We start from the raw sequence: 27,795 nt of genomic DNA on the forward strand, positions 1-27,795 counted from the left end.
TCCTAATAAACTGCATTTTTCAAATAATTTTGGTAAACATAACTGTACCACTGAATTTTTCTCTGTGTACTATTGAGTTTTCTGATATATTTATAGAACGTGAGAAGAGGTTCGAAGACAATACCAAATAAAAGTGAAACCTACATTCTATACTTTGCGGGAAACTTATTAAAGCATTATCAGATGGGGCGCCTGGGTGGCTCAGTTAAGCGTCTGCCTTCGGCTCAGGTCATGATCCCAGGGTCCTGGGATTGAGCCCCACGTTGGGCTCCCTGCTCCTCAGGAAGCCTGCTTCTCCCTCTCCCACTCCCCCTGCTTGTGTTCCCTCTCTCTGTCAAATAAATAAATAAAATCTTAAAAAAAAAAAGCATTATCAGATAAGAGCAACTGTTTTCTAGAAAAAAGCGGAATGAAATCCTGATTATAACAAAGCTCATTACTCCACAGACCAATGGTATTATGGGGTCAAAAAATGTCCTCCAAAAAGCCCTGCATGTTCTTGTCAAAATGTTATTTTACAATGCTAACGTTAGTTCTATTCCAACGTTAATTTTAAGGGTTCCAACGTATTTGTATTGTGCAACTGAGATGGAGTCCAACAGAATGTCTTCATTGGACAAACCTGAATTGGTGTTTGCTTATTTATTTAAACCACCCCTCCCTCCTGAGTCTCACAGGTCATGCGGAATTCCACTTGCACACAGAAACTGGAAATTCTGTCCAAGTGAGCCAACCTCTAGGCACCTGGGATCCACTGTAAGTGCTGTATCCCTGGGGTGATAGACAGTTGGGCCCAGAGGGGCTCCTGGGGTTGCCCCTTAATCTGAGATGAGCAAACAGACTTGGAGAGGTGACCTGGTTAGCCCAGGCCCCAGAACCTGTTGGCAGCAGGGCTGAGCCTCACCCAGGACCCAGCTCTTGTTACATCCATGTAAAATGGCACCCAAACCCGATACCGCCCATAAGATTTTAGAACCTGGTTTCCAAAGAAAGCCTGTAAGCCTGACCCAGGGAATTACAGTAAGCAATACTTCATATTGAAAGGTGGCAGGTGTGTGGGAAAGGGGCGACTCGAGCAGGTTCAGGCTTAGGCTTAGCTAGAAAACAACACAAAAGCCGATCTGTGTTACAGCTTCTGACCATGCAGAGGGGAAATACCAGTAAGAAAGATTAAAGCAAGGTTCAAGTTCGGTTCCTCACGATTCACACCAGCTCACGGTGTCCTGTGTTGTCCCTCTCCTCATCCCGCTGGCTACCATTCTTTTCTGCTCTTTTTGCTTATTCTAATTTTGTGACCCAGATCTACTTTTGCTGCTCTCTTCTGATGTGCGTTCCTGTGACAACCAGCATGCAGAAGCAATGACAGCAACTCTAGATCCCTGAGGATCTGGTGCTATTGGATTCCATTTCCTCCGTTAAGGCAGACGTTCTTCTCCCGGGCAGCATCCTGTCCCCCTCAAACCCGCCAATGCCACCACAAGTCGTCCCCATTCTACCACGCTGGCTCATGCCCCAGAACAGGTGCTTCCTGTAAGTGCCGAATACCATGAGTAGAACAGGGCAGGTAGAGTACCTTTGGGAGTGTAGCATTAGGTCATAAGTTATCTCCCCCCTCCCCTGCAATGACTCAGACCAAGCCAAAAATATTAATATGCGAAGGAGCCCTGCCGGCATCCGGCTCTTCTAGCCCCACCCACCTGGAAGGCTCTTGAACCTCACTGGCTGCTGCAGCCGGGGTGCCGTTTGATGATCAGGTTGCCATGACAGCCCAGGGCAGCCGGGTTCCGATGAAACCTGCCTACACTTGGCAATTAGACACACAATGAGCAAAATTCTCTGAGCTTCTGAGAAGACGGCCCCTCAGGATTTGCAAGCTTGAATGCCGCTGAGGGCGCCTCTTACTCCACACTAAGGCTTTCGTCTCCAACTGCAGATTAACTGTAAGACAAAGGTAAAGGGGAACACTGAACAGTTCCTAGAATAAAAGCCTGCAGGAACCCGACTCACTAGCAGACATACTTCAACGGGGGAAATGAGAGCAAAACAAAATAGTGCGGCTGGAGAACTGGGAAGCTGAGGACCAAGGGGGATGTGTCTATAAGGTTTCCGCAGCATTCTCCTGAGGGAGACAGCGAGGCCAGGTCCCCGTGGCCAGTGATCACAAACGCCAAACCCCACCTCTCAGAGTCACTGCAGCCCGCAGGCATGGCCACATGCTGCGAAAACACGCTACTCCGACTGTCAGTTCATCCACAGAAATGCTCCTGCTAGTCCCAGGTCTCGTTCGTTTGTTTGTTTAAAGATTTTATTTATTTATTTGACAGAGCGAGAGAGCACAAGCAGAGGGCGAGGGAGAAGCAGGTTCCTCGCTGCGCAGGGAGTCCGATGCGGGGCTCCATCCCAGGACCCTGAGATCATGACCTGAGCCGAAGGCAGATGCTTAACCATCTGAGCCACCCAGGCGCCCCCCAGGTCTTGGTTTATCTGCTTTTAAAGAGTCCACACTGCCCAGATGTGCTTGCTTTCTTGCTTCAAACCGAACCGGCTGATCTGTCTCCCTCCTGGGGCTATCCCCCCCACTCCCCCTCTAGCTGATCTCTGTCTCTCAGGGAGAGCAGGTTAGTGAAAGCTGTGGGTCTCCAGCTCAGCCCCGTGGCCCCTAACTGGCAGGCCAGGAGTGAAGCTGTTCAGAACAGGAAGTCCTGATGTGAGGCTACCAGTGGGGAGGTCTGGCAAGAGGTGCCAGGATGAGTTTGGGAAATGGAGCAGTTTAATTATTAAAGTCCAAAGTAGGTGAATTTAAAAGGGAGCCAGCCAATCCCTTGATCCCTGGGCCATAAGGCAAGCAGGTCTGGAAATCAGAAAGCTCCTCACAAAGGAGAGCACCAATGCCATTTCTGAGCTCATCCCAAGATGACGGAAAGGTAGAAAGTGACATGGCTTGAAGCACACCTCAGAACACAGACTCTAAGATCCATGCTGACCAGGATGAGCAGGGGGTGGGGTGGGGAGGATGTGGCGGAACAGATGGTCAGACAGACAGACACACACAGACACTGAGGCTCCTCTCCAAGCTCACACCTAAACGCCCACAGAAGCCGTGGCATCAAAAGTCCCTCCCACTCAGCCAAGGATAACCAAACATTTAATTATTTGATGTAGCAATTCAAGCAACATTTTGGGGGAATCTACAATGTGCCAGACACAGGGCAGTACCTCTTTCCCTCTTCTAGTTGATTTTTATCCCGAGAAGAATAGATTCAAAATAACCCAAACTCAGGAGGTCAGCAAGGTCGCTCCTTGCGCAGGCAGGAGAAATCCCGGACAAACTGCGCTTTCCGTTCTAATCCCAAGAACGCGACAGGTCCTGTTAAAACTGCTTTCTTAAGGTAAAGTGAGGCAGGTGCAGGGCAAAGTTCCACACAGATTAGGGGTGAAATCTCACCTCTACCCTCCATAACTGTTTAATCCTGGGCAAATTACTCAACCTTTCTGCACCTGTTTCCTCATCCACGAGATGCGGGTGTTACCACTTACCTTGGCTCTCGGGAAGATGAGGTGAGATAACCGACACTCTGAGCATGAGATGAACGGAAGGCTCTGGCACACAGCAGACCCGCAGACCCACAAGGGGTACTGGCCTCTGTACCTTGAGACTCCACCCTTTCCTCTGACTCCTCCTCCCACTGCTTTCCTTGCAGACCCAAAGGCAAGGGGTCTGACCTAAGGGGTGCAGGACAGGCTGGCCTTCCCCAGCTCCAGGCAGTTGGGTTCAACTTTGAAGATCCTCCCTGCATTGTTCAGACAGGCTAAGATCTAAGACACACTGTTATCGTTTGTCTCTTCCTTTCAACTGGCTCTCTGGGGCCAAACTGACAAATCCTAAGGTAAATCCTCTATTGCCTTCAACCTTCCTTCCCCAAATGGCCACACTGAAACGGTCATGGTAGGGTGATAAAGCTTTTACCATGGCCACAGGAAGATTCTAGATTGAAGAGTTGGGCTTCTTCATTGTCTAACACTTCTCCCCTCCAGCCTCCAATACCAAACTGATTGATTTCTAAGTCCTCTCTTCCTCCCCACACTCCAGTTTTTTCCAGGAAACTGATCCTAGACCAGCCCCTAAAGTAGGAGGTCCTCTTGAGGTTGCCATTACCTTAGGAAATTGCTCTGCAGGTCCAACCACCAGCAAAATGGTGGGTCTCTTTTCCGTGGCCTCAGCCCTTCCGTCCTGTTTCCCCAAAAAGCTTGACATCTGGTCTCCCCGAGCTGGAGCCGGGGTGCCTCTGACTTCATTATTGTTCCCCTCTCTGGAGCCTTGGCACCCAGCCCTAGGGAGAAAGCTAGACAGAAAATGCCACAGCATCTGCAGCATCACGGCTTCCTCCCAACGTTGCCGGCGGTGATTGTCACTTTTGAGGAGGGATGTGACCACAATACCAAGGATCTCTGGCTACACGGTCGCTCAGAAGGCTAGCCTGGGGAGTTGTAAAGCTGGAAGCTCTGCATACAGTGGCTGTTTCCTGCTTTTTCCAATTTGCTAGCACTGCTGTCCTGCCTGGCCTGAGAAGTAGCTCACTCTCCGAGAGCCCCTGCGGCCGGGGCTGCTGGGAATGAGAGCAGCTGGAGCTTCTTCAGTAAAAACTCACTTTTGCAGGTGGACGGTGATCAAATGTGTGGCTTTTTTCAAAAAGGAAAAAGCAATAGCCCAACTGATCTCTCCTGGAGGCAGAAGCAACTTGGAGCTCCCAATTATTCAGCAGTCCTCGCTCCACTAATGATCATCACACCAGCGAAGACCGAGCACCCTGACCGCATTCTCACTGCAGCAGGGCGCAGCCAATCACCTCCGCCGACACTACGGAGTTCATTATCCCAACCAGCAACGTCCCTCCAATCACAGGCGGCCGATCCCCTGCATGCGGCCGGCAGTTCTGCAGGGAGGTGCTGATGGCAACCTCCAGCGAGCCTCCTAGCTCACAGAATCCTCCCTGAGCTGCAGCCGTGCAGGAGCCCCACTTCCTCCTCTCCGCCTGCTTGTTTCCGGGACAACGCTCACCATCAAGGTTAACCTGATCAAGAGACCCTGGCAACACTTCCTAGCACATCTAGCAACACTCTTCTTTGCTCCATTATCCCATTCTCTCCAACTGTGCGGAACACAATGCACGCCAGACCAGCTACTCATTCTCCCGTGTCTTCCTCTACACCATGAGCTGCTTGGGGACGGGGACCAAGTCACACATCTTTCTACCGCAAGGACCCAGAACCAGGCACAGATGAAGTCTGTAGACTGGACTGAGTTGATGATCATGAATAAAAGGGAATTAATCTTTGGTCATCTGTTTCTTAATTTACTAGCTGACAAATGCAGTGACCAGTATCCCTCACAAAAGTAACCCTTTGATAACGGTGTTCACAACCATTATTTTAAAAACACAAACATTGGGGGCGCCTGGGTGGCATTGTCAGTTGAGCATCCCGACTCTTGGTTTCGGTTCAGGTGGTGATCTCAGGGTCATGAGATCCAGCCCTGCAACAGGCTCTGTGCTTGGTGTGGAGTGAGGCTTGGGACTCTCTCTTCCTCTGCCTATCCCTGCCCAAAATAAATAAATAAATAAATCTCAAACACACACACACACACACACACACACACACACACACACACACAGCATGAGACAAGTTTCAAAAAATGTGTCAGAGAGAGTGGAGGGAAACCTGCACCCTCACACTCTGCTATGAGAGCATATATCAGTACAACCTCTCCAAAGAGTCAGTCAATTCCGGGTTTCCAACATGTTAAAAGCACAAAGCCTTTGACACAGCAATTCCACTTTTAGCAATTTATCCTGCAGATATATTTGCACACACAGGAAATCACATATACATTTATATGATACATATGTGATAAAATATAAGGATATTACATTTTATCAAGCAGCCTTGCTTATAATAGTGCAAGTTTGCTAACAACTTCAAGCCCTTTACAAGAGAAGTGGGGAAGATTCTGGCACACCCATACAGTGGAACCCTAGAATGAGGCACCTCTATCTACTGTTATGGAATGACTTGAAAATATCTTTTTAAGGATGCCTGGGTGGCTCAGTTAAGCGCCTGCCTTCGGCTCAGGTCATGATCCTAGGGTCCTGGGATTGAGTTCCGCATCCGGCTCCCTCCTCGGCAGGGAGTCAGCTTCTCCCTCTGCCTGCCGCTCCCTCTGCTTGTGCACGCGCTCTCTCTCTCTCTCTCTCTCTCTCACAAATAAAATCTTTAAAAACATATGTATCTTTTTAAATGAGAAAAGCAAGGTGCAGAAAAAAGGGGACAATATGCTGCCATTGATTTCTCAGTGTGTATGTGACAAATATCTCTGGAAAGACACACTAAAAATTGAAGAGATGGTTTGGGGCCCTTGGCGGTTTGAGGGGAGAAAGGCAGGTGGGAGATTTATTTTCAATGAATAGCCTTAGATCTTGTGAAACTGAATCATGCGCATGTATGACCAGCGGTGCATACATATGTACATATGTATAGTTACTTAAAAAGAAAACATGAGAAGTGAAAGCAAGATGGCCAAGCTTGGTCTGAAAGCTGAGGGGCCAGTGTCAGTTGTCCTCTCACCGGACGAAGAATGACCTCATCTCGAAGCAGTTCTGTGCGTTGCCTAGATGTATAGTCTTTATAGAGTCGGAGCCCAGGCTTAAATCCTGGCCATCACTTACTCGTTTTGTGAATGATCTTGGTCAAGTTACTTTAGTTCTCTGTGTTTTAATATCTGTATGTGCAAAATGGGGATAGTAAAAGAACTGTATTGTTACTTCATAGAATTGGTTAAAGACTAAATTAGATAATTCTTTCCCTCTGCACCTCCCCCCCACTGTCTAATAAATAAATAAATGTTAAGAAAAAGGAGAACAGTACATATTAATTATTTTTTTTAAAAGATTTTTATTTTTAAGCAATCTCTACACCTAACATAGGGCTTGAACTCACAATCCGGAGATCAAGAGTTACATGCTCTACTGACTGAGCCAACCAGGTGCCCCCATACTAGCTATTTTATTACCATTATCTAGAAAATGATTGTGAGTTCATGCAATTAAGCAGTTTTAATACCAAAGAAGAGTCAGCCCAGAGCCCCAAACCCCAAACAAGTAATCCTTTCATGAAGATGGATCTTGCTTTTAGACCCTGAGGGTCTGGTGAATTGGGCACGGTGGTGTTTTGGGCTCCCATCTGCAAACACAAGAGAAATCCCTTAGGTAGCAGATTACTGGCGTTTCATTTAATGGACTCTTCCATCCCACAGAACTGAGTAAAATCTCAGGGGCTTCCAGCCAAGATGGAATAACAGGGACTGATGCCCCTTTCTGCCCACAGGGAACAAAAGAGTGACTCCAGAGACATCCACGCAAATGAGGCAGGCCCTGCAACTGCCCCAGCTCCCTGGCTGGGGTTTCCAGGCTATGGCTCAGGGAGTGGGTACCCAGGCAGAGCCCAGCAGTCCCCTCATGCTGAAGGCAAGGGGCTTGGTGGGCCAGGGAGGCCAGGGCGGCCAGAGCAGGACCAACTACCGGGGAGGAAGGAACTGCACAGACAGCAAGCTCTGGGGAGCCGCTGAAGGTACCCTACAGTCATGATGCATGCATGTGAGGAAACTGCCTGATGGTGGCAAAAGAACCATCCAAAGGCATCCTGTTCCCACCAGCCAGAGAGGAAAAACCTCATAATCTAGGGAGGGTCAGGAAGGGTTTGTAGAGGGCTTTGCCTCAGTAGTGGGGCAAAACCGGCCCTAGGCTAAATGCTGTTCTGGCCCCACAAATAAAGCTTTAAGCAGCAAGCCCTGAAAGGGTCAGATGGTTTCCAAATAACTGCATTCTAGAAAAAAGCTCAAGAATATTCATAGGAATATGAGATTATCTAGCACCCAGCAAGATAAAATCCAATAAAAAAATTAACAGGAATGCAAAGAAGCAGGAAATGACCCACAATGAGGACAGAAATCAAGCAGCTGAAACTGACCCAGAATTGACGTGCATTGGACACCTGGGTGGGTCAGTTGGTTATGCATCTGCCTTTGACTCAGGTCATGATCCCAGGGTCCTGGGATTGAGTCCTGCCATCAGACTCCTTGCTCAGCAGGGAGCCTGCTTCTCCCTCTACCGGCCGCTCCCCTGGCTTGTGTTCTCTCTCTCTGACAAAGATACAAATAAAATCGTGTAAAAAAAAAAAAAAAAGGAAATGACGTGTATGATAGAATATTAAAAGTCATAATGGTATTCCACATGCTCAAGAGCTAACAGAAAGCTTTAACATGTTAAATAGATACACTGGAGATACTCTAGATGAAAATTACAATATCTGAGATGAAAACCACACCGGCAGACTAGACAATGCAAAAGAAAAAAAATTGATGAACTTGAAGACAAAGCAATAGAAACTTCCCAAAATCAAAGAGAGAAAAAACAAAGCAAAACAAAATAATGAACAGAGTAGTAGTGAGCTGTGGGACAACCATTAAAACGTTAATACGAACTAGAGCTCACAGAGGTAGGGACAGAAAAAACATTTAAAGACACAATAGCTAGATTCCCCCCCCCAAATTCATTAAAAACTACAAATCCACAGATCCAAGAACTCAACAAACCCCAAGCATAAGAAATATAAAACAAACTACATCAAGTTAAATTTCCGAAAACCAGTGATAAAGAGGAATATTTTAAACTCAGAGAAAAAAGACCCAATATATTCACAGGAACAAAGATAATGACAGGGGACTTCCCATCAGAAACTGTTATCCCAGAAAAACACCTTCCACAAGGAAGGCAAAATAAAAACTTTTCAGGCTTATGAAAGCTGAAATAATTTATCACCGGCAGGTTTGCATTACAAGAAATGCTAAAGGAGTCCTTCAGGTAGAAGGAAAATCTAGATTTACACAAGGAATGATGAGCACCAGAGATGGTAACTGTGTAGGTAAATATAAAGGACTTTTTTCTTGTTATTTAAATCTCTTTAAAAGATAATATTAAAGCAAGACAATGTATTGTGGGTTTATGACATATGTAGAAGTAAAAATGTATGAGAACTATAGCACAAAAGCTGGGAAAGTATGAAAGTATGAAAGCCATACAAAAGTACAGTTGGGGGGCACTTGGGTGGCTCAGATGGTTAAGCGTCTGCCTTCCACTCAGGTCATGATCCCAGGGTCCTGGGATGGAGTCCCGTATTGGGTTCCTTGCTCAGCAGGGAGCCTGCTTCTCCCTCTACCCGCTGTTCCCAATGCGTGTGCTCTCTCTGACAAAATCTTAAAAAAAAAGAGAGAGAATAGAAATGGAAGTATAGCTGGGGGATGCCTTGGTGGCTCAGAAGGTGGAAGCGTCTGCCTTCGGCTCAGGTCATGATCTCCAGGTCCTGGGATGAACCCCATGTGGGGCTCCCAGTTCAGTGGGGAGTCTGCTTCTCCCTCTCTCTCCCCTGCTCCTGCTCTCTCTCTCTCTCAAATGAATAAATAAAATCTTTAAAACTATTTTATTTTTTTAAAGATTTTATTTATTTATTTGACAGAGAGAGACACAGCGAGAGAGGGAACACAAGCAGGGGGAGTGGGAGAGGGATGTGGGGCTCGATCCCAGGACCCTGGGATCATGACCTGAGCCGAAGGCAGACACCTAAAGACTGAGCCACACAGGCGCCCCTAAAACTATTTAAAAAAGAAAGTACAGTTGGTCCTTGAACAACGCAGAAGGTTGAGGCACCAACCCCTGAACAGTCAAAAATCCACTTTTGATTTCCCAAAACTTAATAGCCTACTGCTGACGAGAAGTCTTACCGGTAACATCAACAGTTGATTAACACATATTTCGGATGATATATGTGGTATATACTGTAGTGTTACAATAAAGCTAGGGAAAAGCAAATGTTATTAAGAAAATCACAAGGAGGTGCCTGGGTGGCTCAGATGGCTGGGCATCTGCCTTTGGCTCCGGGTCGTGATCTCTGGGTCCTGGGATTGAGCCCCACATTGGGATCCTGGCTGGCTCGGCAGGGAGCCTGCTTCTCCCTCTCCCTCTGCCTCTCCATGTGCTTGTGTGCTCTCTCTCAAATGAATGTATAAAATCTTAAGGGGCGCCTGAGTGGCTCAGTCGTTAAGCGTCTGCCTTTGGCTCAGGTCATGATCCCAGGGTCCTGGGATCGAGCCCCGCATCGGGCTCCTTGCTCTGCAGGAAGCCCGCTTCTCCCTCTCCCACTCCCTCTGCTTGTGTTTCCTCTCGCTGTCTCTCTCTCTCTGTCAAATAAATAAATAAAATCTTTAAAAAAAAAATCTTAAAAAAAAACAAAAACGAAAATCATAAGGAAGAGAAAATACATTTATAGTACCGTATGGTATTTATTTATTTTTTTCAAAAAAAAAATCCATGTAGAACTGGACCTGCGCAACTCAAACTCATCTTGTTCAAGGGTCAACTGTATACTAAGATTCTGAAACTATTTAATATAGTACCAGTTAAGGTAGACTGTGATAAGTTAAAGATGTGTATATATGTATGTATATTATAATCCCTAAAGCTACCATAGGGGAGAGAGAGAGTTGGCTTGTAAGCCAAGGAAAGAGACAAAACGGAATCATAAATCATACTCAATTGACCCAAAAGAAGGCAGAAAGAAAGGGAACAAAGAATGGATGAGACACATAGAAAACAAATAGCCAATTATAAAACAAATAGCAAGATGGTAGATTCAAACCCAACCGTATCAATAACAACAGTATAGATAAGTGGTCTAAACATCCCATTCAAAAGGTAGAGAATGTCAGACTGGATTAAAAAGGTTAAGATCTAGCTCTATGTTGCCTATAAGAAACATATTTTAAATATAGAGGTACAAATAGGTTAAAAATAAAAGAAAGGACAAAGATATACCATGTTCCTATTAATCCAAAGAAAAGTGGAGTGGCTATATGATATTAGACAAAGTAGATTTCAGAGCAAAGAATGTTATCATGGGCATTTCATAATGATAAAAGGGTCAATGCATCCAGAGGACATAACAATCCTAAATGTTTTCGTACCACATTACAGAGCCTTAAAAATACACAAAGCAAAACCAACAACCCTGCAAGGAAAAGGAGACAAATCCATAATTACAGTCAGAGATCCTAACGCCCTTCTCTGAATAACTGGTAGGACAAGAAGACAGAAAGTCAGTAAGGACACAGAAGACTTGGGCAACATCATCAACCACCTTGACCTACCTGGCAATTCTAAGGCACTCTCTCCATGAGGACCAGAATGCGCATTCTTTTCAAGTATACACAGAACAGATTCTGGCTCCCAAAACAAGTCTCACTAAATTTAAAAGGATTCAATGTATGCAGAATCTGGTTTTTTACCACAATGGAATTAAATGAGAAATCAATGACAGAAAGATACCTGGAAAATACTGAAATGTCTGGAAACGAAATAACCCAACTCTAAATAATCCATGTGTCAAAGAAGAACTCAGAAGAGAAATTGGACAGTATTTTGAATGGTGTGAAAGCAGAACGCATAAAAAGTTGTGGCTTGTAGCCGAAGCAGTACGTAGAAGGGAAGGCCCGTATTAGAAAAGACAGACCTCAAATCTATGCCTTCAACTTCCCCCTCAAGAAAGCAGAAAAGAACAAAAGTAAACCCAGACTAAGCAGAAGAAAGGAAATAAATGAGGCAAAGGAGTGACCAAGCCTTATTTATCTTAAAATCTGCACGGAAGACCAAGATCCATGAAAACTTGTTCAATTGCATACTTTGCCGATATTGTTATTTTGAAGCACCTTCTCTTGTATCTTTGATTTTCCTTGTGGGTTAATGCGGTACCTCTCCTTCCTTATATCACGCCATCACCGAAACCAGTGATTATCTGGGGAATCATTAGTTTCTTTTGGGTTACAAGCAATTCCTACAATACAACTCTCCCACACTTTTTCTGGCTATGAAAGATCGCCCGTAGCCAGAGACCGAGAAGGCAAGGGTAACCCTCCTGTAGCGGTTGCCTGTACACATCAACAGAACCTGGTTAAGATAGGATAATGGCCAGCAGAAGTTACCCACTCTTCCAAGAATCCAGGAAACAGACTTGCTGGATCAAGCAGGATCTCTGGTCCTTTGCAGAGAAAACTTGAGATTCTAATGGAATGGCCGCCCAGCGGGAGCCCATTCCAAATTATCCTGAGGCATTGCCCAGGGTGCAAAAGCCCTGGGGCAGTGCAGAAGGACAACTGGAAATTCCTGCAGAGTCTTATGACAACAAGGTAGAAAGATCTCCCGGAGTCTTATGACAACAAGGTAGAAAGATCTCCCGTCTATCTCTCATTCTCTCTCTCTCAAATAAATAAATAAAATCTTTAAAAAAAAAAGGAGGGGGGAGCGCCTGGGTGGCTCAGTTGGTTAAGCGACTGCCTTTGGCTCAGGTCACGATCCTGGAGTCCCGGGATCGAGTCCCGCATCGGACTCCCTGCTCGGCGGGGAGTCTGCTTCTCCCTCTGACCCTCTTCCCTTTCATGCTATCTCTCATTCTCTCTCTCTCAAATAAATAAATAAAATCTTTAAAAAAAAAAAAAAAAAAAAAGAAAGATCTCCCGTGACTGACTCCAAGGCGATGATCCATGTCTCGTGTCTATCAGTCTAATTACCTACTATCTTAGAATTATTACCATTCAGAAGAGCTGTAGTCAAAGGGAAGACTATTAACACTTCTTAAAAATAAATTATTGATTGATTGACTGACTGACTGACTGCAAAAGGGGTGGGGTAGAGGTAGAAGAATCTCAAGCAGACTCCAGGCTGAACGCCAAGCCCGATCTTGCAACCCTATCATGACCTGAGCTGAGACCAAGAGTTGGACGCTTAACCGACTGAGCCACCCAAGCACTCCAACACTTTTATTTTTAACTGAGAAATGATGCTAGATTTTCTTTGACAGAAAGCCAAACTGATTTGCTTTGAAATGAGGACTGGCTGGGCCAAGTAGGTTATATGGAGACAAGGAGACGGAGCCAGGCACATCGGTTGACACCAATGAAACGAAGGCATCGAAGATGACCATTCTGCAATGATGAAGGTGAAATCCCCCAGTTTATTTCCATTTTAGGAAGTAGAACCGAAAAAAAAAATCTAGCTTCAGCAAAAAGTCCCCAAAGGAAACTCCTCTGACTGTGGGAAAGAGAAGTGCACTTTGGAGAAAACTCCTGCGAGGGCTTCTGTCTACTCCTGGTGAACAGCCAGTCCCCATCAAAGCCCAGGTTCAAGGTCAATGCCTATTAAGATGTCTTTCTCTTTTCTCTAAAAGAAAGTTAGGAGCATACAAAATTAACCCAAGTGTGGGATTTCGAGACGCAACACGTAATTTAAAGGTCTGCAGAAGCACTACGCCGCGTAGAAACATGGCATGATTTTTGTGTGTGTGCTCTTAGAAGCGCATGATTCTCCTTCAGACCAGACGGGGGCCAAACGTTAAGGGGGGGGGGGGAGAATGTGGTATTGAGGCCAGGGGGTAAAAACCCAATCACCTAAAATGATCACAAGTTTCTCAACCAATCCAAAATTGATCAGGGGGAGCCAAACCCACTGGCACACATGAGCCTACTTCTGCAGCCACTTTATCCTTATTCACACTTGACCTTCTCCCCCTCGAAAAGGCAAGCCAGCAGATTTATTGTTAAAGCAACACTAAATGTTTTCAGTTTCTTTTTTAAAATGTTTTATTTATTTAGTCATGAGCGTGAGAGAGAGAGAGAGAGAGGCGGAGGCAGAGGGAGAAGCAGGCTCCCCGCAGAGCAGGGAGCCCGATGAGGGGCTCATGATGCCAGGACCCTGGGACCACGACCTGAGCCGAAGGCAGACGCTTAACCATCTGAGCCACCCAGGCGCTCTGTTTCAGTTTCTTAAGGCTGGTTTCAGGATCACAGTCTACAACTGAGATCGAATGAACAGTGCAAAAATAGCTCTCCCCTGCTGCTTGCTCTGTGCTGAGCAGACTGCAGGGAAGAGCCAGGAAGAGCCAGGGAAGGTGTGAAACCCACCCCTCGGCTGCCTTAGCAAAGCGCATCAGAGCTGCTGAGGGTGTGAAGGGCAGCCCTGAGAATCGTGTGTGAGCGTAACTGGTTTATATCAAGGTAGTTCTTAGAAACAATTCAGAAAGGGCATTTTTTTTTTTTTAGCTATAGATTTATTAGATGCTATCTTTATTCCTTATACAGGTTAAAGAAGAGCCTCCAGCAAAAGAATATACCCCCGATGTGACTGAAAAAAAGGAAAGTTAACTGTGTCCATAAATGCGTCGCTAAGGGGTGCTCCAGGGGCCTTACCTTCCCCCGTCTAGTGCATCTGCAGGAGCCTGGACAAGTCGTTTTAGCCTCTCTGGGCTTGCCAAGCGGGGAGACTGAGCTGGACAAACCTTGGAAACCTCTCCAGTCCTAACATCATATAAATTCAGACTCAGCCTCGAGGCAGTAACCAAAAACACAACAGCAGCAGCGTTTTGCACATGTGGGACAGGAAAAGGCCAACAGCTGAATGAAGGTGGGTGCTGTGGCTGGCGGGTTTTAACCCACAGCACAATTCAACTGTGCCACACCTATAGTCAAGATTGTAGTTTGTGCTCCTAAACTCTCCTCTGCCCACCCACCCACCCTTTTTCACCACTGGCATTTCAGTGATTTTTCTGAGAGTTTTCCCACACAATATAGGTGGTTTTCTTTGTGTTTTGGTAAGAGTCACATCGGACTCCGGTTGGGGGAGGGAGGGCTGGAGGACAGAAGGCACGAGGCCAGGGTTGACTCTAAGACCTAGAAAGGCTTTACAAAGCAACATCAGGAACAGGGACAGCCACCATCTCCAGTTTACCCTTTGGCCCTAGAAAATGAGTCATGACTCCACCTCCTTTTCAAGCTTCCTGGCCTAGAGTTTAAAGCAGATAAGAAGCTCCTTGGGCTCTACCTTTGTTGTTCATTTATTTACTTTAAAGAAAGGTGCACCTTTAAGACAATTTTTTTTTTCAGGTACTGTGTTGAGTCTTTTATATCCCATATTTGGGAAGGAGTGTGCCTATCATTTGAGTCACTGCTTCCTGAGCACCAATCAGGGGTCCTAAAATGCTCAGCTAGTGTTATACACAGATATGTCAATGTCATAAACTGCGAAAATAAAAGTTGCAAAGTCTTGAGGGCTGGTGAAGCATCTACAGCCGTAGAAGCAAGGAGGCAGGGTATGCTGAGCTAAATCGGGCAGAGTCAAAATCCTGGGCTCGGCTACTGCCTTTGCCTCCAACCAGCCTGACTTCTGGGTCTCAGTTGCGCTTCTGCAAAATAACAAGGCTGGTGAGCTCATCTCTGAAGGTTTGAAGTCAGCTCCACTTGAAGCTTCCATTTTCACAACTTCAAAGTGAGCTTCAGATTTGAGAAAAGGCCATCCATGGCTCACGAAATGGGCAACAGGCTTGTGAGAGCCCATAAGGGCCCAGTTCCGTCCAGGGAAACATTTGGGCCAAAGACATCCCTTTTTTTTTTTTTTTAAGATGTTATTTATTTGAGAGAGAGAAGAGGAGCAGAGGGAGAGGGACAAGCTGACTCCGGGCTGAGCACGGGGGTGGGGGGGTGGGGGGCTCGATCCCACGACCCTGAGATCGTGACCTGAGCGGGAGCCGGACAATTAGGACAATTAACTGAGCCGCCCAGGCGCCCCGGGCCAGAGACGTCCTCTGGTGTACAGTGACTACTCCTTCGGTTACTTTTTAGAGATCTCCTGCTAACAGGGTTTCTTTGTTTTCATCTTCCTAATGTCTGTAGGGCACAGACTTTCCACAACCTACACTTGTCCTCCCAAACTGCTGAAGGCCCTCCCAGCTGACCGGAGACTGCCCTACCTGGGTGCTACACAACCTTTATCACCCAGGCCCGCCCAACATTCTCCTTCCTTCTGTTCCACTCTTCACCCAAACCATCTGGGAAAAAACTGTAGATGATGTAGATGTAGAACCAATTCTGGGCATCATATTTTCAAAGACTCCGTGGGCGCAAAAGTCACTTTGTGTTGAACATCTAGGTGACAGACACTGTGCTAGGCTCTTGATATACTTTGTCTCATTTAATCCCACAGCCACCTTAGGAAGCAATTATTCATAACGCCATGTTTCTGATAAGGAAACTGAGGCATGGAGAGGTTGAGTAACGTGCTCAAGGTCACATGGCTGGCAAGCAGCAGAAATAGTATTCGAACACAGGTTTATACCACATATCCTGTACTACGGTTTTTGTTGTCGTTTTTAATTTAATTTATTTATTTAAGTAATCTCTACACCCAACAGGGGGGCTCCCACTCATGAGCCCAAGGTCAAGAGTCGCATGCGCTTCTGACTGAGCCAGCCAGGAGCCTCTGTACTGGGTTTTTAAAAACGGTTTTGTTGAGATAAAATCCACACCCACACAAATCACCCATTTATACAACTCAATGGCTTTTAGTATACTCACAGATATATGCGACCATCACCATGGTCAACTGCAGAACATTTTCTCACCTCAAAGAGAACCCCCAAGCCCTTCAGTTACCATCTTCCTATCTCCTCCCATCCCCTCCCAGGCCTAGGCAACCAACCACTAGTCTACTTTGTCTTTACAGCTTTCCCTATTCCGTACTTCCATATAAATGGATCATGTAATACATGGTCTTTGTGACTGACTTCTTTGACTTAGTGTAATGTTTCCAAGGGAAGTCTGTACTCCCAGGACATCCTGCCTCAGATGAGGGACCCCAAAAGGTATGGACAGCATATCATGGGAGAAATGCATGATGGAGAAATGCATGATGAAACCTGTTTTGAGCAGCAGCAGAGATTATAGGAAGCTAAGATAGCAGTTTTCAGATCCTGTCTGACATAAGAAAGAGCTCACAATGACCCCAACTAGGTCCACAATGGAATGGTATGTGAAGGATGCCACAGGAGGAAAGCTCCCCACACTTAGATGTGAGACTGGCCTATGACGGCCGGTGACCCTTGCAAGACTAAATTCTTTGATTCTGCCAAGTTCACATTAGTATAAGAAGAAATGGTTAAAAATGAAAAGTCTGCCCAGACTTAAGTTTAATGAGACTAGTCCTATATGGATAAGGACAGTTTTGTTCATTAGATTTATCCTGGGGCTGTACTCAGCAGGACTGGAAATGAATACCAGCAAGTTTTTGTTTCTCTCAATCCCCTGCGATTTCCGTGAGGCTTCAACAATTAATGACTCCTTGAACATCAAAGAATTCATCCAGCTGAAGCTCCAGATCAGGCCCACTCTGGTACATTCCCACTTACCATTTGGTCTTAGGATGGGGGAACCTGATTCCACCTTTCCAAATATCAATTAATTTAAAAAACCCTTCTAGTTGACTTGACAATTCTTCAAGCCAGGAACCAATTTCGCAACAATAAAACACAATTAGTTTAATATATGAATTCAATCCAATCTGCAAATGGCATTTTTTTTTCTAATGGGCCATTATATTTTACCAAATGTCGTCTATCCCTTTTCTATGAAAAGACTCTTTGTTCTGCAGATGATCTTACCTAAGTCTGGCTATTTAGGTAAGCACCTTCCCCACCAATGGCCAGACATTTAAAAAGTATAGAGTTCAACAGCACTGTCTGATTAAGCAATACCATCTTGACATTAATGATCTTCTATTCAGTTATTTCAGGTTAACAGATATTGCCTCACTTACAGGTCAAGGAGAATTAGGGCAGGGCGGATTCTCGTTCTTTGGTAAAATAATCTCCAGATAATCTTGAAATCTATTTTGGGAATAACAGATGTGGTTCTAACTGGATCTTTCTCAAGTTCTTCCCAAAGCCCAGGTTGGAACTCTGCGTGTTCCTTGGAAACTATACAACTGGTATAGTTATAGAGCGGAGCAGGAATCAGTTCTGGTTGCTCCTCTGGTGTAACTCCTTAGTGGCCAAATGAGTTTTGAGGCTGTTTTACTGTCTTTCTGGACCTCTGCTCCTTCCTCCGTAAAATGGGGGTGAAAACAGTCTTGCTTCCTTCACAAAGTTATTGTGGAGCTCAAATTCAATGGCACAGGTGCAAGTTTCTGAGGGAGCAAACTCAACCATCTTCTAGAACCCTCACCTGCATTAAACACCAGTCCTGTAAGAGGGCCCATGAGCCTCAGCTGAAAGGACAACTGTTTACATGTCATACAGCTTGTGTTCTTTCTCTAATTGGCCGTCTGAGTTCTAGCCTAGGTTTTAAATTTGTTTTAAAACAAAGATTGAGTTTGGTCTCATGAAACTGCCTTAAATAGTCAATCTATAATTAGCTCCAGCTGAAGCCTCAACTCCCAAAGTCACCACCGGTGTCGTCATCTCTTTTCTTTCTTTAATAAGCCCTGCCCCTCTTTTGTCCCAGGACGGGCTTCTGGCTCACATGCCCTTCACAAAGAAAATTTCCCTGGCTGGCTGCCTTGGGTTTCTCTGCCCACTTCCATTTTAAGTAATTTTCCCTCAACTGTCTCAATTTCTTCCGAAAGAAAGGCAGGTGCCCTAAACTGCTGGTTCACGTCTAAAGAAAACTTGCCTTGACCTGTTGTAGGCTAGCCAGAGGCTTTGTGTGGTCACATGGCCTGGGTTCATACCACCCACTGATAAGCACTCACAGTGGGTTCCTGCACAAACCCTAGCATCTCGGACTGGTCCTCTGGGTCTCAGGAAGCAGCTACCAAAATTTGATGTTATGTTTTTCAATGCCTATTCCCACAGCAGATGACCCATTTCAAACCGAAGGGGCCCCACATTCCCTTTTGGCTTTGTTAGTTCTGCAAAACTGTAGTACTGCTTTTTCTGTGTGTAGCTAATACTGATAGAATTTCAACAGGAAGTGGTATGGGGGGTTCATGAGGGAGGGTGTCTTCCTGTGGCCCAGTTATTTACAAAAAGCAGGTTCACTAATACTTCAACAACATTTGCCAGAGGACTAGCTTGTGTATAAATGAATAAAATGGATCATCCCCAATTTCTCTCAAGCTGTACAATAATTTAACTTATTTAAAAGCCAAGTTGTAGAAATCGAATCCACACTAACTCCACACACCAAAAGAATGATAAAGAATTGTTTCATATCACAGAACTAAGATCAGTCAGAGTCAAGGATTTTAGAGCCAATGTGACCCCAAGGGGCAAAGCTCCCTTTGGTTAATTAAAAAACTTCCTTTTAACACTGGAAAGAAAAATGATCACTTTCTCCTTATTTGCCCTTATAGATTTACTGCAAAAAAAAAAAAAAAAAGGATGAGCATCAATATCAGATGTTATCATGAATCACAGTTGTGGCACAAAGCATGTATAAATATTGAATAACACCTGCAGCCAAATGCCCTTGATGTGTCTGGCAGCATATGTCAAGTGGATGGGTTCGCTAAAGCAGAAAGGTTCACCTAGGCTCACACTTCACTGAGCCCCTAAAGCACAGACCCTCTGAGTTTAGCCATCTTATCTTTCCAGGCGACTTATTCATCAGATACGTATGGAAAAAGATCTAGGGGTGCCTGGGTGGCTCAGACAGTTAAGCGTCTGCCTTCCATTCAGGTCATGATCTCTGGGTCCTAGGATAGAGCCCTACCTTGGGCTCCCTGCTCAGCCGGGAGTCTGCTGCTCCCTCTGCCTCTCCCCCCTGCTCATGCTCTCTCCCTCAGATGAATAAACAATAAAATCTTTAATTTTTTTTAAAGATTTTATTTATTCATTTGCGAGAGAGACAGAGAGAGAACAAGCAGGGGGAGAGGCAGAGGAAGAAGCAGACTCCTGCTGAGCAAGGAGCCAATGCGGGATTTGATCCCAGGGTCCTGGGATCATGACCTGAGCCGAAGGCAGACGCTTAACCATCTGAGCCACCCAGGCGCCCAACAATAAAATCTTTAAAAAGAATATTTAGCTCACAACACTTATTTTGTGTAAAATGTAGAAAAAAAAATCTTAAATTTGTCTCTAAGCCTCTTGGACTTGGCCAAAGATTCTCTCTTACATAGTGTTACTCTTGGTCTTCTAGGCTGATCGCAAGTTAAATACTTTAGATGTTGATCAACTATACTGCGGGCAGGAGTTAAAAACACCTGAGACACACCCACCTGACCAACAAATGGGTTCAAATTCACTGCCGTTTGATCAGATTCTTCTCATACTTGGCTATGAGAGATTCTCGAACTGTTGTATGTTTAAATGAACCAAACAAACTCAGAAGAGAAACAGGTTACGAGGTAAAGTACTCGGAAGTTCTAGCCCAGGCTGGAAATCAAGTTAAGCCACAATAAACGAAATATTTGGGAAGGGTACCTGCGGCTATCAAGCCAGGCTGGGGAAACAGGAGGGGAGAGAGAAGGGGAAGGGATAAGCCTCTGCTTGAGGTTCTTATAAAGAAAGGACAGCACTTCCCTTTCTGGCAGACCTAGGTGGCCATTCTCTGTCCCCCCCATACCTCTTGGCCAAAGCCCACTCCAGGATAGGAATAACAATATCCCTTCCTAGGTGTGCAACACTTTCCCGTTTAGGAAGAATTTCCCCCCTGGCTTCTTTCACTTTAGATCACGATCCCATCTTCTGGATAAGCATGTTAATGGGGATGAGCTTAAACCACGAGAACTGTCAGTCCTCAACCACCTCCTCACAGATCTGCCTGAAACCCCAGTTCCCATTTTTCCTACTCCCACATGCTTCTGAGAGGAACAGATCAGGGCCCACGGCTGGCATGGAAACAAGAAGGGAAGGGAGGGGTGCCGCTGAAGGATAGATGAAATAGTGATTGCGGGGTAGGGGAGGGCATCGAGTTTAGCTTGGAGGTCAGGAGGTGACAAAAGGCAACTCCCGAGACTTGGCCTTCTACTTTGGGGAAAACCTGAGCAAAAAAGGGCTATTCGCCCACCAGACAGCCCTAGAGAGTGCCCACCTGTGCCTACGAAGAGCCTTTTCCCCCCAGACCAAGAGCCCACAGAGGTAAAAAAGCAGCTCCACTCCCACCAGGGCATACATGGGGTGTCCCTCCCAGTCCAAGAGGCCGTCCACCACACCTGCCACGCTCCAAGGGGCTGCTCAAGAAGCCGGGTCGTTCAGACCTATCACCAAGCAGCCCAGACCTGTCACCCGGACCGCCCGGAGGAGCTGGGGCGCGAAGGGGCCCCCTCCCAGCCCGCGCGGACTGTGCGCGCCGCCTACCCGGAGCTCGCCCTCGGTGCGGTGCAGTCCCAGGCGCTGCAGCCCCACAGCCAAGTCGTTGACACACAGGCCGCCGTCGCGGTTGACGTCGAGAGTCTGGAAGAGGCTCCACAAGCGCAGCCGGTGGTCCGGGCCCCCGCAGACGGCGCCGCCGCACGGGTCCACGGACGCCGGCGACGAGGCGGACGACGAGGCGGCGGCGGCGGCGTCCGGCGGCGGGGAAGCCACGCAGCGGCACAACACACTGCTCACCATCGGGCTGCAGGGGCGCCGGGCGCGGGGCGGGGGCGGCTGGCCGGCGGGGAGAACGCGGAAGACACGCGGGAGTCCCCAGACGGCGAGCGCGGGCTGCGAGAAGCCGGCAAGCTGGCGGGAGGGGCCGCTTCCGGGAGCCCCGCCCCACCGCCCGCCGCCTCGTTGGCCACGCCCCCATGCGGGCCGCCAGCCAGTCACAGGCCTGGACGGCCACCCGGCCAGGGCGGAGCCTTCTCGAGGACCGCCCACACCGCCCTGGACGGCTTGGATCAATGGAGAAGGCGGGGCGATCCCTGCTCAGTCTGCGGCCGATTCAAACTGAAGGAGGCGGGGATTGGCTGAGCTGGGCCAGAGAGAGGAAATCACGCCGCGATAGGCAGAAGTTCTGTGATTAGCAGGCGGAAGGCCCCGTGTCCAGTTTCCATTGAGAAATGCTGTTTAGACTGAGGAATCGTAAGGATAGGAGGAGCGGTCGTGTACAGAGACAGAGTAGTCTCCGGTGGGAAATAGGATTTGTGTGAGGAGTAACTGTGAGCTGCGGCTGCGAAGCAGCGTTTGCTCCCGTGAGTGGAATTAAAAATTAATTGGCCAATGGCTTAAGGCCGAAAGCATTCAGGTATCCTCAGGAGGCCAGGTTTTGGTACTCTTAACTCCCTAAGCTACCAATAAAATAGCTGAATTTAACGGCGTAATACTCGTAATGCTGACGATTGAAGGACAGAACAATTTTCCAATGGAAGTGAATAAAGGCAGGTGGGCGAAGCGCTCTGTAGCGACAGACACACTTTTAGACCAATGACCAGGCCAATTCCAGTGAGTAGGCGTGCTCTTTAGTTGAACGACAGATCAAAAGAACCAGTGATCGACGTGACGTTTGAGCCCCGACCAACCAGGAGGGCGGGTTCCTCTGGAAAAGCTCTGGGAGGCGGGAAGAAGGGAAGTGGGCGGATCTCCGCACACCCCAGCGGAAGAGGCAGATTCAGGAAGCCATTACGCAGCTGTCTGGCAGCGGCCGGGCCGGTCGGGACTGGGCCCTACGCACTTTGCGTAGCGAGGGGGGTTACCGAAGGCCTGGTGCTTGGCCTGGGGCAAGCCCGGCCTATCCCCTGAAGGGGGGTGGGTGAGGGGAGAGGCTGGGGAAGAAAAGAGGGGGAATTGGGGCGTTTGAGGGGATTATAATTTCTTTTAAAAAGGGGGGTGGGGAGAGGCCATGGCCGTCCCAGCCAAGAAAAGGAAGATGAACTTCTCTGAGCGAGAGGTGGAGATCATCGTGGAGGAGCTGGAACTGAAGAAGCACCTGCTGGTGAACCACTTCAATGCCGGGGTTCCTCTGGCTGCCAAGAGTGCGGCCTGGCACGGCATCTTGAGAAGGGTCAACGCTGTGGCCACCTGCCGCAGGGAGTTGCCTGAGGTCAAGAAGAAGTGGTCTGACCTCAAGACCGAGGTCCGTCGCAAGGTTGCCCAGGTCCGGGCAGCGGTGGAGGGTGGCGAGGCCCCAGGGCCCACTGAGGAGGATGGAGCCGGAGGGCCTGGGACAGGTGGTGGCAGTGGCGGCGGTGGCCCAGCTGTAGCCCCCGTCCTGCTCACCCCCATGCAACAGCGCATCTGCAACCTGCTGGGCGAGGCCACCATCATCAGCTTGCCCAGTACCACAGAGATTCACCCCGTGGCCCTCGGACCCACAGCCACTGCAGCTGCAGCCACGGTCACCCTGACACAGAGTGAGTGACCTCTCCCACCCAGTCTGTCGTGCATAAATGGGAAGGGCCAGCCAAGAGCTGGGGCAGCCTGGGGAAGGTTGGCAGCCAAGGGTCAAAGGTCAGACGGGAGTCTTGGAAGACCATGAGGCCTTCCAAGAGCTCCCCAGACAGAAGTGATCCTGTTCTCTTTGGGACTTCCTCAGCACGCAGTCTGGGCTTCTGATGAGCTGGATTGCTCTCAACTGTTTTGCCACCATTCATGTCCATGACTGAACTGTGTGGTCCTTGAAGACAGAGACCTGTCTGTATTCCCACAAGACTTATCGAAGGGCCTGGCACATAGTAGGCAGTCAGGACATACTTGTCGAATGAACAGATAGTTGGGAATAATAATACCCAAGTAAGACATCTATTCTGGACAAAGACGTTTTGGGTTTTCAGTGCGGCGAACATTCATCAGGCATTGCTCAGAAACCTCATGGTTCCTTGTGTTAATCTATTCATTCCTTCACTTCTCAGACACTAGTGCTTATTCCTTCCACATCAGACCCTGTGCTTGGCACTGGGATTACCAAGGTGTTTAAAATACAGGCCAGCTTTATTCTAGTAGGACAGATAAGACACACATATAAATAACTGTACTGTCAGGGGAATCTAAGGACTCAGGAGAGGAAGGGGCTTCCTGGTTGGGGTGGGGACACAGAGCTGATGTTGGCATTGAAGGGTGGAGAAAATTGACCTTTCCCACAAGCGTGGAGGCCCAAACAGTCCACCCAGAATTCCTTTCAAAGGTTCTCAGTTATGAACGACAATGGTTTGGTTGGACTTTTTAGTTCAGATAAGGGTGTGTACCAGTGATTATTAACTGCTCGTTTGTGCTGGGCTATGATTCGTATCAGTCAGTAATTCTCAGTGGGGCTTGGGGAAATTGGGTGTATGTGTGAGTGCCATGCCCCTACAGTCGTATTTTCTAAGGATATCAAGGTGGGAAAAGAGGATCAAACACTGGTCTAAATCAGCTGCTGTTCTAGAACAGGAAGGACCTGTGACCTGTAGGTATTCCACTGGGCAAGGTGATCAAGGAGACGGGAGGCATTTATCGGGCACTTACACAACTGCTGTCCCGCTCCCACCTCCTTTTCTGCTTGGCCGTAAAAGAAGGAGGGAGATAGGACTAGTGTGGCTGCAAACAGTTCAGGTAGAGTCCCACCCAAGATGGCTGCTGTGTGCTGGTCCTGCAGGGAGCATGTGGCCCTGCCTTGATTAGCTGGAAGCATCCCAGTGGGGTGGTTACGAGCAAGTTGGACTCTGGTGTTAGGGACACCTGGGTTTGCTTCCTGGACCTGCTAAATAAACTGTGACCTTAGGCAAGTCACTGCATATTTTTGAGTCTGTTTCCTCATCTCCAAAAATGAACATGACAGTACCTGCCTCTTGGTGTCATCGTGAGGATGCATCAAGCTAACGAGTACAAAGGGCTTAGCACAGTGCCTGACACATAGTGGGTGCTCTAAATCTTTTGCCAGTATTGTATTGTTATTAGCAGCTTTGCTTTTGCCGGATCGGGGGCCGGCCCTTTGGTTACCAAGTAGATTCTAAATGCTTTAGACTCTAGATTTATAGCGAGAATAGCTATAAAGCCAGAGGAGACCTGGACTCCCCCCTGAATAGGGCTTGATGGCCTCCTCGCTACCCCATGTGGCCAGCTCCATTCTATCTAGAAGGTGACCGGCCACTGCCTTTGCTTTTTCTTCCCCGCAGTCCCCACGGAGACCACCTATCACACGCTTGAGGAGGGAGTGGTAGAGTACTGCACGGCGGAGGCCCCCCCGCCCCTGCCAGCCGAGGCCCCCGTGGAGATGATGCCCCAGCACGGTGACACCTCGGTCAAACCCCAAGCGCTCAAGAGCCGCATAGCCCTCAACTCAGCCAAGCTGATCCAGGAGCAGCGGGTCACCAATCTGCACGTGAAGGAGATTGCCCAGCACCTGGAGCAGCAGAATGACCTGCTACAGATGATCCGCCGCTCCCAGGAGGTGCAGGCCTGCGCCCAGGAGCGCCAGGCCCAGGCCATGGAGGGAACCCAGGCAGCGCTGAGTGTCCTCATCCAGGTCCTCCGGCCCATGATCAAAGATTTCCGCCGCTACCTGCAGAGCAACACGCCCAACCCCACACCCGCCTCGGAGCCTGGACAGGTGGCCCAGAACGGGCAGCCGGACAGCATCATCCAATGAGGTCAGGGGTTGCGCCAGCCTTGTGCTGTGATTGGATGACACCACTGTGGTCTTGTAAGTGGGTTCTGTGACTGGCCTTAGGCTATGGCTGGCCACGTGGCCGGCTCTCTCTTTGATCGACTGTTAGGGGTCCACTGTTTCTGAGAAGTGAAGGAGACTGAGAAGAACTTGTTGGGCTCCTGGGACCCGAACTGTCTTACCCCCACCACGTGAGCTGCCTTGCTAACAGCCTGAAGATTGGTTAGGTGGGGGTTGGGCGCCAGTGATACTATGGTGGTGTCACGAGCCAGGGCTTGCGACATGACCCAGACTCTGTCTAGGACACCTGGAGCGGAGGTTCTCACTGGGAGCCGTCTCACAGCCGGGGGGCCTGTGCTGAAATGCTCCCTCACCCCGCAGTGCCATCCTGTTGAATGAGACAATGTCCGTGGTGCTGGTGGTGGCACAGTACCTTCTTCCTCCCTTGGGAGGCAGAGTGACTGGGCCTGAGGAGGAAGCTTCACCCTCTTCTCCTTCCCACTGTGCCTCCGTTCTCAGGGGACTCTAGTCCATCTGTGCTCTCCCCACACCCCACCCCTCTCCGGGCCTAGCAGAGGCCCTTGTTAGACCCCCAGCTGCCTCTGCAGGACACCCAGGATGCGGCCTGCTGGGCTCAGGGATGCTGGGTGTGTTGGGGATAGCCTGGCCACCATCCGGTCTTCCATTGCATCCCGGGGCAGCCCTTTCGTGGTTTGTCCTGACAGCTTTTGACTCAGGGCAAGCATTAGGCTTTGGGTGCTGTAAATTTGAGAGAAAACAGACCAGCGTGGAACCTTGTTACTCCACTGCAGTGGGTCTAAGGTGACCAGTTGGCTTCTTCCAGAAGGCTTGCTTCAAGCCAGTTGTCTTTATTCTGTATGCCTACCCCTCCTGGGAAGGGGTGGGCAGCTCTGGCCACACTCTTCCTCCTCTCCTGTCTACTGACTGCACGATTATGACACTCAGTGTGGGGAGAAAAGAAAAAAACAGTGGGGGGGAAAGGGCATCACACCCTGGACCCCCTCTCACATTATTCAGCACCTCGTGTTCTTGCGAGACCCCCGCTGACTGGCTAGGTGCATCTGAAGGCCTGATTGGCCCCAAAGGTTTGAGGTGGGAGAGCTGCAGCTGACCTAAGAATTGGGACCTTGACTTCTGTTCTCGGAGAAGAGCAGAACTGACCTCGGAACGCCGAAGGAGGTAGTGTTCCCTGTTCCATCTTGACACTCTCTCCCCTTCTGTAGGGAGTTTACCCAGATAGCATTTGTCTGGTTCATTTTCAGAATCACCCTCGATCACTGAGACCCTTGTGTCTTCCCAGATCATTCCCCAGGATTGCCATTTTGCTGCTGGTGCCTTGGCTACATGTGACCAGTGGTGACAACTCGAGGCTCCAGATCTCAGCTAAACAATCAAGGTGCTGCCCTTCTGGGCAATGTATGTTTAGAATTGCTCGCTCCACTGTTCCCATCACAGGAAGATGCCCCCGAAGACGGTTGGGAGGTGACTGCCGTCCCACCGGCCTCTGTGGAGGAGAGGTGCAGCGCCAGCTAGGGACCAATGGAGAGGAATCAGGCTGGTGAGGGGGTGGGTGACGGAAGGAAAGCTCCCCAGTGGGGCTGGAAAGCAGCTGCCCCTGGCAGCCAGAGCCCCCTCCTTCCATGGAGCCTGATGCCCCTGGCAGGGAAGCTGTGGGGCCTTCCTGAGGCTTTGCCGCTTGGTTTGGCTTTTCTCTGGGGTTGGCAATCTGAGCCAATATTGCATTTGTTCCAATTGAGTATAGAGAGGAGGCCTGGATCACTTAAACGGACTGTTTCTTTCCAGGTCATAATTTTAAATTAAAAAAATATATCACTTTTTTACACGTCTGTGTCTTTATTGGTTCTATATGGAAGAGATAAGGACTGTCAGCGAGCAGGGGCTGGCACACAATGGCCCACAGGTCAAAACCGGCCCCCCACCTGTCTTTGTAAATAAAGTTTTATTGGAACACAGCCACACCCCTTCATTTACTTAAAGTCTGTGGCTGTTTTTGTGCTACAGTAGCAGAGTTGAGTAACTGTAGCAGAGACCTCTGGTCCACAAAACCAAAGGTATTTAACTCTGGCCCTTTACAGAAAAGCCCACCTATCCCTGGCTTAGAGCAATGTTTCAGACTCTGGATGAGAATTACCTGGGCTGTCTGGTAAACATACCCTAAACTCACCCACCTAAAACGTAAAAGACACTCCTGGAGGGAGAGGTCTAAGAATTTGCTTTGTGAATAAGCTATCTGGGTGATTCTGGTATTTCCTGAAGGTTATGAACTTTGGCTTACAGGCTGGAAGACTTAAACTCAGCTGGAATCATGCATCATGGAAGCATAG

The 27,795-nt window shown here is 48.2% G+C and overlaps 2 protein-coding genes across 8 annotated transcripts in view; one reads left to right on the plus strand and one right to left on the minus strand.

The window, feature by feature from the left end:
* The window catches only part of SLC25A25 (solute carrier family 25 member 25), a 35,536-nt gene extending 13,971 nt beyond the window's left edge, over nt 1-21,565 (minus strand). For 2 of the 6 annotated variants that reach the window (XM_027616256.2, XM_027616255.2), the window contains exon 1: nt 4,157-4,638. In XM_027616256.2, coding sequence (XP_027472057.1) covers nt 4,157-4,375 — 219 coding nt within the window. In that variant the 5' untranslated portion in view covers nt 4,376-4,638. The other 4 variants (XM_027616252.2, XM_027616254.2, XM_027616260.2 and 1 more) reach the window with 4 other exon arrangements.
* Nucleotides 21,566-22,463: 898 nt separating this feature from the next.
* On the plus strand, nt 22,464-27,267 carry NAIF1 (nuclear apoptosis inducing factor 1). 2 transcript variants are annotated; one of them, XR_003523701.2, is made up of 3 exons: nt 22,464-23,198; nt 24,939-26,629; nt 26,751-27,267. XR_003523701.2 is itself a non-coding variant. In XM_027615653.2 (2 exons), the coding sequence occupies exons 1-2, from the start codon at nt 22,688-22,690 to the stop codon at nt 25,409-25,411; spliced, it is 984 nt and encodes a 327-aa protein (XP_027471454.1). In that variant the 5' UTR covers nt 22,464-22,687; the 3' UTR covers nt 25,412-27,267. The 2 variants fall into 2 exon arrangements, 1 of the variants encoding a protein (XP_027471454.1); XM_027615653.2 differs by having other exon boundaries at nt 24,939-27,267.
* Nucleotides 27,268-27,795: the final 528 nt, after the last annotated feature.

The sequence above is a fragment of the Zalophus californianus genome, chromosome 13 (assembly GCF_009762305.2).
Source record: "Zalophus californianus isolate mZalCal1 chromosome 13, mZalCal1.pri.v2, whole genome shotgun sequence".
NCBI lineage: Eukaryota > Metazoa > Chordata > Mammalia > Carnivora > Otariidae > Zalophus > Zalophus californianus.